The 12,157-nt window shown below is 39.0% G+C and overlaps 1 protein-coding gene across 1 annotated transcript; it reads right to left on the bottom strand.

The window, feature by feature from the left end:
- Positions 1 to 2,086: 2,086 nt before the first annotated feature.
- qrfprb (pyroglutamylated RFamide peptide receptor b) lies at positions 2,087 to 12,018 on the bottom strand. The gene is made up of 6 exons (XM_008436920.3): positions 11,374 to 12,018; positions 6,854 to 7,012; positions 6,328 to 6,389; positions 5,268 to 5,503; positions 4,409 to 4,506; positions 2,087 to 3,240 (listed from the first exon to the last, which is right to left on the bottom strand). Exons 1-6 carry the CDS (start codon positions 11,738 to 11,740, stop codon positions 2,840 to 2,842), a joined length of 1,323 nt encoding a protein of 440 aa, XP_008435142.1. The 5' UTR covers positions 11,741 to 12,018; the 3' UTR covers positions 2,087 to 2,839.
- Positions 12,019 to 12,157: the final 139 nt, after the last annotated feature.

Genomic DNA, 12,157 nt, shown 5'->3' with positions numbered 1-12,157 from the left:
GGTAAATAGCCAAAACGTCATCAGTCTTTCAAAAAACTTCATCAAACTAGAAGTATTTTATGCAGTAGGGGAAAAATCTCAGAAAATCTCAGTACTCCAAGGCTTATGCAATAAACTTATACTGAAAGATTTCTTTAATTATGATTTTTAACTGATAAAGCTTGTTCTGATCAACTCTTCAAACATCATCATATTAACGCAAATGACCAAACATAGTTGTTAGAAAATATCCAAAAAAGATCAGATACAATGTTAGGAAAGGTAATGTCTTTTATTGCAAGACTCAATAAACAATCAAAATTGTGATTTTTATTTTTTTATAATGCTACAAAGTCTGTAATGTGTCGGACAATATTTGGGTGGCGCAAACCAGGAACAGTGTCCCACAGTTTGGTCAAGAAAATCTAAAAGAAAAGTGTTAAAAACACATTTGTCCAAGTCAGATTAATTTAAATGCTTTAACTTGGACTGTCAGGTTCACTGGTCTTTCTAAATTGCCTTTAGGTATCAGTGTGTGTCACCTTTCCTTTGTGTTATCGCACAAAATCCCAGCAAAATACATTGAAGTTGGTCATTGTAATGACGTAACGCAGGCTTCAAAAGGTCATGGGGTGTGAATACTTGTACAATGCACTGTAAACACAACTTTAAACGTATCAAAAATAAACAAAGCAATCAGTCTGCAGCAGAATGAGAAAAATCAGACATTCTTAATTGCCATTTCAAATGTTATTGTCACTTAACATTTGAGTGAAAATGACTAGAACCTGATATGAGGTCACTAGTGCATCTTGAGTGCCTCTTGGCATTTCTTCTCTAAATCACAGGGAGTTACAGGTGGCTGAAGTGTGACTCAAAAAAGGTTTACGCAAAGTCAGTTCTCATTTTAAACTGAAGCACTTAAATGATAAAAAAATAAATAAATAAATGTTTTGCACTGGTCACTGCCATTTTTGCACTGAAGACTAGCCGCTGCCATTTTCAAAGAAAACTGGCAACGACATTTCTAACCTCCCATCCCATCAGGTTAGAAAGGCTTCGTCAAAAATGTAAGAGCTTCATTTTTTGCAAACAACTAAAGTGTCTTAGCCCATGCAAGAGAACTACACCGTCCCTGAAAGCAACAACACTGCCACAAATCTGCAATTTAACCAGCAATTTTCTCCACAAACAAAACAAACAAACAAACAAAAGCCCCCAAGGGAACACACTTTCAGCACCAATTTTAAATTGCACACTAAATAATAGTTTTCTTGAGGTCCGGACCACTCTAATCTGAGTGAAACAAGGCATCTGCGACCAGCTGTCTCATTTCTTTTATTCGCAAAATAGACTTGTTAAACATCAGTAAACTGTGAGATTAGATTTATGTAAAGGTTAGAACTTTAGGTGTAAATTATCAAACGTCGTCATATACATTTTTCACAATAGTTCACATTATAGATTTTATTTTCACATTACGCAATGTGCAGCTCAAATAAGTTAGAATATTATCACGAGTTAAAAAACAGGGAACTCCAGATCAAAATGCCTTGCATGCTGTATCTTGAGTGTTTCTGTTACTTTTGATGAACATGGCTTGCTGCTCATGAAAATTCCAAATATGTTTCTATAGAATGAGCATTAAAAACTCCAAGCATACTAATATTTTAGTGGAAGGACAAAAAAGGAAAAGTTTTGTTTGATCAAATCCAAAGTCAGCGGAGTTGTCTATCAGGAAATGTTAAGTCACGTCAGTCTTCCCTTTTCTGATGAACTTTGTTGGATGCATATTTCATTTTTCAGCAGCCTTAAGGCAACCTTAAGGACCGTCAGGTTCATACAAAAGGAAACTTATGCATACATAAATTGTTCAGTACAAGTACTTTTCTAGTAGGTCGACTTTTGTGTTGAGATGTTTGCTTTTTTTTTATTGGTGTAATATTTGAAATTTCCGGGAGACTAAGTTTTGGATTTTCATCAGCCGTAAACCATAATCCTCAATATTAGTTTGTGTGTAATAAATATACATTTTTCATTATAAGTTAGTGAAACATTAACCTGCTGATGACGTCCCAATTTAATGAGATGTACTTGTAGTCACAAGGATAAAAAAAACAACAAAAAAACAAGGGAGCTGTCATCTGCAGGTTGCTTCTGCTAACTGTCAGAGTTAAAAACAAAACAAAACAAGTCTTTTGTCACCGAGTTGAGTTGCAGTCTTGTAGCAAATTATGTGCATCTGACTTTAAAAACGTACATTCAGTTAGAATTTAAACAGTAATAAATTTCAGTCAATATTATTGAATCTCTGCAAATGTTTTTTTTTTTTTTTGAGGCTAGCAATAAAGTGCACAATTAACGTGAAGTGACTTCAGCTTATGCACAACGAAAGCAAATTAACGACTGAAGCAGAAGAGCAGCCACAGTTCCACGCCACAAGCATGACACTGCAACGTGTTCTTCATTAACATTTCTAAATAGTTGCTGCTACAGCAGAAAACCACAGAAAATACTGCAGTTGTGGCTCATTCATGATAAAACATCATTTTTAAACGCTCAGTGAACATGACGTTTCAGGTTCCATCTAAAGCACAAATAAAGTCTCAGTTTCAATCGCAAACGGTCGTTTCAGTGTCTCAGTACGGACTCTGTTGCTGCACCTATTTACAATAAAACTCATTCTACGTTCTGACTGCTTAAAAACACTCGTTCTCCGGCTCCTGGCGCTGCACAGGATGCAGAAAAGGCTTTGGAGCTCCGAGTCTTTGTTATTTGTCACGTTCTCAAAGCTGCTCTAATTCCGTGGCAGCTGATGATCGCAAACGGCAGATTTGCAAATCGAAAGCACCCGGACGTTTTATTTGACTTGAGAAGAGCTGTTCGGAGGGAGCTCGGTTTGGATGGTGGAAATTTTCTCTCCAATAATTCCCAGGGAGCTCTCTCTGTGCGATGATGAGCATGAGGCTCCCCTCTCTGCCGAGCGCTGCTCTGAGCTGTTGTCTTCATCTGCGTTCACGAAGGCTTCTCTGCTCTGTGGTTTGATGAACTGCACGCTTAGTCTCGGCGCGACTGTGGGGGCACCCTGGTGGTTCGGTTTACGGAGACAGTGGGAGAGGGTGGAAACGCAGCTCTTCTTGAAGTTCTCATTCATGAAGGCGTACACGATCGGATTGTTGAAGCTGTTGAAGAACCCAATGGCCTGAACAATGGCGATGATCATGTTCAGGGTGACGCCGTCGTACTTCTTTTCCAGATCATCTAGACAATTGCATATGCACAAGTAAATTAATTTAAATGTAGTTGTTAAAGGTGTAGTTTAAAAAAAATATATCAATTTAAGGTTCTGTGGAATAGACATGAACAATCAGTATATTAGCATACCTAAAACCTCAGTTTGGGTTAGTAGAACAAAGCTCTGATTTCAGAGTTTACTTAACGGCTAATAAGGGCAAAAAAAAAGAGAAAAAAGTAGGATCCAAAATTACTCCAATACTACAGGAACGACTGACACAAAAGGTCACAGAATAACCCAAAACATCTAAAGCACTACAGGTCTCCTTTATCTCCTATAGTCAATAGTTTGCTAACTATATTTAACAGAAAAAAAATCACACAAAGACACCACTGACATCGACCAGACTTTCTGGTAGCTGTTATCTGAATATTTCGGTTCCCCTCTGTGTTTTTGTCGCATAGCTTTTTAACTGGCTGCATTAGTCAATCAATCAAGTGTATTTGTAAAAGCACATTTCAGCAACAAAGCAATTCAAAGTGCTTAATATCACGAAAACATAAAAACATCATCCATGTCACCCCACAGAGATTTTGGGCCAAGACAAGTCAACATGTTCAATATCCCCAACTTTAGGTGCGAGCATGCTCACTGGCATGCTCAACTCGATTCCTGTTAACACACAACACACAGCAGGAACATTTAATAAGATTCTTCAGATTGTCGGAAGAGGAAAATCTGGACAAAAATTGGAACTGGGTATTATACAGATAGATAAAGGTTCAAAGCACATTACTATATCCACCTCTGAATGTCTTAAAAAAAATAAAAACATTTATTTAAAGTGTCCTAGTCAAAGTCTAGACTCTGACTGAGATGATGTGGCATGATCTGAAAAGCTAGAAAATCCATGAATGAGCGTCCAGAAATTATTCCACAGCGATGTTAAAGACGCCCGTTTGTGCAAACACTTGAAGGAAGTCTTCAGGAGCTAATGTCTTTCTCCACTTAAAACCAGGTTGTTTCGACCTTCTGATGTTGTAAATAATAATCTGATCAACGCTTTTCATATTTACTAAGGTTAACTTTGCTTAAAGATTTCTTCTGTGTCACAAGAGAAAATAAATTTTAAGAGGACGTCAGGAGTGCAAATGTTTTTTCGCTGCGTACAGGCGTACATTAAGCCGTACTTACTGTACTCAAACAGCATGTGGACTGTGTGGAAAGGAGCCCAGCAAATGGTGAATAGCAGGACAATTGTGACCATCATTTTCACAGCTCTTTTCTTTTTCCTGTAAAAAGACACATTATCATTCAAGAGTAAACACTTATGTAGATGATCTCAAATTTCACTACTCCAGTCTTTTGATAAAAGTGCACCAGTGAATTAGTCCAGCTCCTAACAGCTACACAAATATCTCCGTTTCTACTTTACAGAAAAAAAGAACATGTGAACCTCGTGATTATATTAAAGTCAAATTAATCAAATTAGTCAAATTTATCAATAATAAGATTATTACAGCCTATAATCCTCGGGTGTTTGAAGGCCAGTGGAGGTTTTGTCCACATAGAAAGAGGATGGGCACCTCTTGTTCACAGAAGAGAAGCAAAGAAGATCAACATCTAAGGAGTACTTTGTTAAAGAAAACCATCAACAGTCTCAGCATTCTCATTAAAAGCTTTTTAAAAGCAATATCTGCAAGGTGAGGATCAGTGAAAAGCTCTCATTATGTATTGGCTATGAACACATCATCTTACCAAGGACTTACACTGATTGGTATACACGGTGTCCAATTGTCAATTTACCACTTCAACAAAAAAAAAACTGCAGTGGGGAATGCGAAAGAAGCTTCCATTAATTGTCTACAAACAGCATCCATATGTCGATCATTACTGTTAATGGATTCAAACATTTATGTGGTCTACCTACCTCTTCTCTTCACCAACTTATCACATCAGCATGCTTTAAATGCCAAGTCTTTTACTGACGAAACAGGCTGTAAATCTCACAAAACGTCTTGTTAATTGAAGTAAACCCTGCTGTGGTACCCACCTGGAGATCTTGCCAATCTCCCTGTGGTTCATGGTATTCAGGACCGACGCGTCGCCCACCCTCTTGCGAATCCACAGCTCAATGGCGATGCGTGTGTAGAGGAACAGCATGGCTGCCAGAGGCAGCAGGAACAGAGCCACCATGATGAAGGTGGTGTACGCCTGTCTGTAGGTCAGCGAGCTCCAGCTCTCCTGACAGCACACGTGGTAGTGGTCGTACAGGAAGTCATACTTCACCTGGGGATGAGTAACGAGAAAAGCGCTCAGGCTGACAACTTGGATTAATAGTTATTTGTTGTCGCGTAAAGTAGAATCAGTTTTTGCTAAGCTTTGCTGTATTTATTTCACATTCAGAGTGTTATGTGAAAAATTGTCATCTGCCTTGACCTTCTCCACACAGAGTCGCATTGCAACGACAAGCTTTCACACAACCGAGTTCATCACTGAGACGTGGAAGGAAAAATATGTATGCAGGAAAAATTTGAAAAGTTGTTTGAATTCTGTGGTCAGCCCACCTCACTCAGTAGTTTTATAAAAGCAACTGCTACCGTAATTACATTACATTGCATTTTTGCGTGTCCTCTTTCGTACATTAGTTCAGGTAAAGTGAGACAGAACGACGAATGTCTGCAAAAACAGCTGGCGCTGCCACAGATTCTCAACTAGATTTAGATTTTCCCTCTGAATGAATATTTCTAACACTTTATGCTTTGGGTCATTGTGCATTCAGGTGTTTTTGCATATCCTATACAAGCTTTAAGTGTTTGCATATGTAGCAAAATGGATTTTTGTACAAAAGGCTTCGTTGGAACAGTTGGTGGCATGAACAGTGGATTGTTTTTGAGGCAGCAGTCGGAGACGACGGCCCAGAGAACCACTCACCAAAAATCACCACTGCACATCAACTAAGGCAATCACTTTTACTGACTTCAGTGATGATGCGCTAGTGTAAGATAAATTGTTTGCTTCACACAGATCCATATATAGACTGTGATTATCCAGTGAAATGAGGGAAGCTATAGACGGCTGTTTAGTAATGGGGCGCTACGAAGGGCACTTACCTCTAGCTGCTGCACAAATAGCATCGGCGAACCCACGATTACAGAAGCCATCCATACAAGCCCTGTAGGAGTCATGCAGAAAAAAAGCCCATGTTATCTGAGAAAACAGTTGTTGCTTTGATAAAAACATTTCCGTAAAATTGTAAAAACAGCCTTTTTGTCATCAGTGCCACTGCCCTTCCTTCTCACTTGAGTCACATGCTCCCAGGCAAGTTCCTCAACATTTCTTTGATCTGTTTAGAGCCACCATACTCGACTCACATAACCCAATGCTGGATGATTCCCTCGACTCCCTTTCAGGGTTGTATGAAAATTACATCAGACGAAACCGAATTGTTATTTTCACAGCAAGCCTTCCATCTCATTTTGATTTTATTCATTTTTCTTAAAGATAAAAGCCCTCACTCCAAAGATTACAGGAGCGCGTGTGTGCGTGATATGTTGAAAATAGTTTACAGAGGAGGAAACAGAGGAGCATAAAAGGTAGAAAACATAAACATGGGAACTTTCAAATGAAACACAATACCAAGCATCTTGTACGCTCGTTTAGACGAGTACTGCCGCCTCATTTTCAGAGGGAAGACGATGCCCTGGTATCTCTCAATGGCGATGCAGGTCATTGTCAGGATGCCTGTCACTATGGCTGTGGTCTGCACAAAAGGAACTGTCTTGCAAACGAGAACCCCTGCAGGCAAAAGCAAAGGGGTAAAGCAGATAAGGTCCAGAAAAGCAGCGGAGGTTAATGAAGAACCGCGAGGAAGGGAGGTCTGTGGCAGGAAACAAAGGCAACCCCACAACTTGAGGTGGCAACCGTCTCCCGCTATTCAGCAGTAAGTGGACACATTTCATAGATAACGACGTACAGGCTTTACCCTGACGCACCCTGAACAGACACAGGTGCTTTCAGCTCGCTGTAGTCTTACTGGGATGTGCTGCCGGGTACATCTTTGCTGGTCACGTCGTTCAACACACAATTTATTTTCCAAATAGCAAAGGATGGATCACCTAAAACAAGAGATCATCTTTGATCCATCTAAGGAAGCAGTTCTCAAACCCAATATGTTTTAGTCAAACTTCTCCCTCCTTAAAATACCAACAAAAGATGTTAAATCACACCGCCATACTCACAGAAACTGTTTTTTCTCCTTCTAAAGAGCTTAATTTTTCAAATGGAAATTTATGTAAAGGCAAATGTAAACCACATTTTCCATGTCCAATTTGTATTTTTCCCCACAGAGTCAATGCTACATAGAGTCACCTGGTCTTCATGTGCGTCAGCTTTGCACATCTACAGCCTAATAGTTTTGCAGCTTTGTCCTTATAGCATAGCTCAAGTTTATTCAAATTGAACAGCGGGCATCTGTTGGATTTAGGTAGCTTGACAAGGCCGTCACACAAGTTTGCAATGATGTAAGGGTCAGATTTATGGAGTGCACAACTAATAGTTTTCCTTTTGTCAGGTGTAAGTGTTTTGCCACCATCAGGGTTTGCTTTTTTTCCCCCCCCCATATTTACTGTGTCCCATAAATGGACATAGAGCAAACTGGATTTCATTTCTGTTGGAGACAGCTTTCTTCTTGCCACTGGTCCATAAAGGTCAGATTTGTGGAGTGCACAACTAATAGTTTTCCTTTTGACAGATTCTTCCACCCCCAACGTTGATCTGCACAGCTCCTTCAGAGCTGTCATTTTTTTCCCCCTCCTGCTGCTTATCTGATCGTTGCTCTCTTTGTGCAGGTTGTCAATTTAAGTGGGTGACCTTGTCTGGGTAGGTGTTTTGGGTTCTTTCTATTTTAAGACGATGACTTCAGCTGTCCTCTGTGAGATCTTCAAAGCTTTTCGTATTGTTTTATATCCTCACCGTATTTTAAATTTCCCCACATCTCTATCTTTGACCTGTCTTTAGCATTGCTCGATCGATATGATGTTTGTTCACTAATGCTGTCTGACTAACCTCCATTTGCTTCACAATTTATACGCCCCTTTGTGGGGGTGTCCCCCATCAATTTTCAATCAAATAAACTCGATGTTTGAGAACATAACATGACATAATGTGGAAAAAGTTGAATAGTTTTGCAAGGCACTGCTGTATGTGCAGAAGCATGAAATTATATTTACAATCTTTAAATACAATAAGAGAATAATGCAAAAAAACAACAACAAAAAAACACTAATAATGAATAAAAAATGTGGAGCAATGGAGAGTTTAATGTTCTCTTAATGTCTTCAAATATAACAAAACTGCCAATAAAATCTAAAACTGCATGAGGAAGTATTCTGGTATGCAGGCAATATGACATCAGTAGAGTTACTCACTAACAATGTCGTTATTTAAAAAGATACAGGGTTGCGGTCCAGTTCATAAATGTCTGTTAATCTCATTATTCTCCCTTTAATTGTCACTTTGTCTCCTCGCCTCATTAGCTGTAATATTTTTGCGGGTCACGGATTTGACCAGCTGGTCAGCTGGAGCCAGAGGCGCTTCATCGCTCGTATCCTCACAGACGTCTGAGTCAAACTGATATGCCCTTTTTTTTTTTTTTTTTTTTGTCTTTTTTCTTTCATTTTCTGAGACTCTAGGGCTTATTTGTCATTTCATTGGCTACAGCTGTGGCTTAGGTTTCTCCTTCCTTGAAGGCATTCTTGTCGCTTTTACATGCTGGCCAACAATTTACTTTGAAGTGTGTTCTGAATCATAACTTGAGTTAGTGGCTAGAATCATGCAGCAGCTGAAACAGCTGTTGTGTTGTATTGTGTTTTTAACCCCCTGCACTCTATTGCTGTGACTGCACCTCAAACCAGCTCATAGCCAATGCTAATTAGCATGTTAAATACATTAACTCATAATTGCTGTGTTATATTCACATGAAAAAAATACAAAAAATCTGATTCACTGTAAAAAGAAAAACATTTATTTTTGTTAATAGTTGTAAATAAACTTATGCAGTAAGGTTTTCTCACCTCCATTGTTATGACCCGATGTTCACGGCAAAAAAATTAATTATATAATCAAAAAGTTAATCTGTTTCTGTGATTCAATCCACACAATTATTCAGGCACTTTCTGTTCATGTTCATAAAGTCTTAAAATGAAAAAGAATCCAGGTTTCGCTTTCTTGAAGGAATTATATTGCACAAGATGAAAAAAAGGTTTAAAGACAGAAATGTTACCACACTGAAATGTTTGTGCTGCCATATTCAATGAGTTGGAACCTTACTAAAAAGGGTTGCTAAGTGATACGCTTAATATAAATTAATTATACTGATGTTTTCAAGCCTTTAGTTCTGTCAATTATGTTTTTTTTTTCCTGCTTGTAGCTAACTAAAACACAGCATTTAAAGTTAGAACACGACACCAAACCAATAAAAAAAGCAAAAGCAAACTGGGCTCTTCATTCCCAAATAAAATGCTAAACATATTTTAATCTGAAAACTTTGGATTGCTAAGTAAAATTACAATCTTTTTTGTGCTTAGTCCAGGTTTTGGGCGTCTCTGGCTTATGAGAAGCTTAGCAAGTAATGTAACCGTTGCAGCTTTGTGAATATCCTCCAAATATTTGAATGAGCTTTGAGTCACAACCTACTCCAGGCTGTGGTTCTCTCTGTTGCATGTGTACCTTTTCTAAAACAGATTTTCCTTCCATTCAACTTTCTGTCACGTAGCACTGTTTTATCCACCAGTGGATAAAACAGCAATAAAGAAATAATCTATTATTGCTTGGTGATCTTCTGGACAGTCCTCAAATAAGCCATCACCATTTGTAGGCCATGACATAACATTCTATGTTAATCTTTTAGATTTCTTATCAGTTTTTTTGTCAAATTTTCTGAGAAGCTGCCTAAAATAAATCTATGTGTGGAATGAACATATATTAAATATGCAGTTGTAGTATATAAATTAGAACATACATCCCAATGAGCCTCGTTTGTAACATTAAAAATGCAAGTATTGTTCATTTCTAAGTAAAGTTTACTGTCATTATTATTAATATTTTACTTTTGAACAGTTAACAGTGGCTACAAGATGTTGCTTTTATTACCACGCTGATTAGCTCTTCAAAAGCTCAAATAATAACAACACCAAATAAAAAATGAATGGATGCAGAGCAGGACCAAAGAGCAGAGAGATAAGAAAGACGTTCAAACCATCTGTTGCATCGACCAAAATGGTCAAGGATCTTATCCCCAACTCCAACATCTCTCTGATGCCTGCCTTTCTGACCATACAGCCAGACAAAGGTTTAGAGAGGAGTTGCAAAAGAAAATGAGGTGGATTAGCAACAACTGGTGGTGCACCACCATCCATTTGAGGATACTTGGATCATATGAGTTATCCATCCATCCATTTTCTTGACGCCTTTATCCCTCAGTGGGGTCAGGAGGGTTGCTGGTACCCATCTCCAGGTAATGTTCCGGGCGAGAAGCGGGGTCACTCTGGACAGGTCGCCAGTCTGTCGCAGGGCAGCACAGAGACACACAGGACAAACAATCATGCACACACACACTCACACCTAGGGGCAATTTGGAGAGGCCAATTAACCTGACAGTTATGTTTTTGGACCGTGGGAGGAAGCTGGAGTACCCGGAGAGGACCCATGCATGCACAGGGAGAACATGCAAACTCCATGCAGAAAGACCGGGGCCGGGAACCCAGAACCTTCTTGCTGCAAGGCAACAGCTCTACCAACTGCACCACTGTGCAGCCCCATATGAGTTAAGGCGACATCTATTTTCCCTCTGTCATAAATAAAGCATGTTGATTTATTTGAATTTGAATATTAATTTTACAAAACAACCTTTTGGATGTTACTCTGATTTATTGTAAAATGACTGTATTTTATTGGGTGCAGAACAAGAGATTTGCATCTTCTTCTTAATTATGTTGTTTAATTGCGTGTAGAAGAGCAGGGGATTTTTATAACTATTTTCTTCAACTGCCCTGACATGCAGCCACCTGAAAATGTATCTGCCAAAAAAAAAAAACATCTCTATGACTTCTTTTTTTTTTGACACTGCAAAATGCAAGTTATTTCAAACTGAAGCTCACCTCCAAACCATTCAGACGAGATGTTCTGTAACAAAGTGAAAGGTATGCAGAAGAAAGTGATGAGGAGGTCGCTGACCGCCAGGGAGCAGATGAAGATGTCCGTGGCCGTCTGGACCGCCCGCTTCTTCAGAACTATGTAGATGACCAGACTGTTTCCAGCCAGAGCCAGGACGAAGATCACCACGTACATGATGACGAAGGTGGTCTTGGCGCTGTACGGCAGCTCGGGGATGTAGACGAGCGGCTGGATGTTGTAAGTGTTGATGAACTCCTGGCGGCTCAGGTTGTAGAACTGGAGCATCTCCTGCAGCACTTCGGGGGTGATTTTGGAGGAACCCTGTCCCGAATCTGTCGAGGCTGCTGCCATTTTCTCTTAGTAAAAGTGTCTATAACTCCGGCGCGAACTTGGGGGTGAAGGAGGAGGAAAGAATAAATCCGAACTCTTCAGAGCGCAGGTAGCATCTTCATCCTACAGGTGCGTGTGAATGTGGCGCTGACTCTTTAACCCAGCACAGACAGATGCTTTACTCTCTCTCTCTCTCTCTCTCTCTCTCTCTCTCTCTCTCTCTCTCTCTCTCTCTCTCTCTCTCTCCTTTTTTTCTTTTTCTCTTTGAATCAAACGTAAAATTCAAATGAAGATTCACGTCACATTTTTTTCCTGATTTTCAACGAATTCTGAAAAAAATAAATAAATAAAAAAAAAAAATAAAAAAAAAAAATATATATATATATATATAATATATATATATATATATATATATATATATATATATATATATATATA

The sequence above is a fragment of the Poecilia reticulata genome, chromosome 19 (assembly GCF_904066995.2).
Source record: "Poecilia reticulata chromosome 19, P_reticulata-male-v2, whole genome shotgun sequence".
NCBI lineage: Eukaryota > Metazoa > Chordata > Actinopteri > Cyprinodontiformes > Poeciliidae > Poecilia > Poecilia reticulata.
The sequence above is the reverse complement of the archived record's forward strand: the minus strand, read 5'-3'. Positions and strand labels throughout refer to the sequence as shown.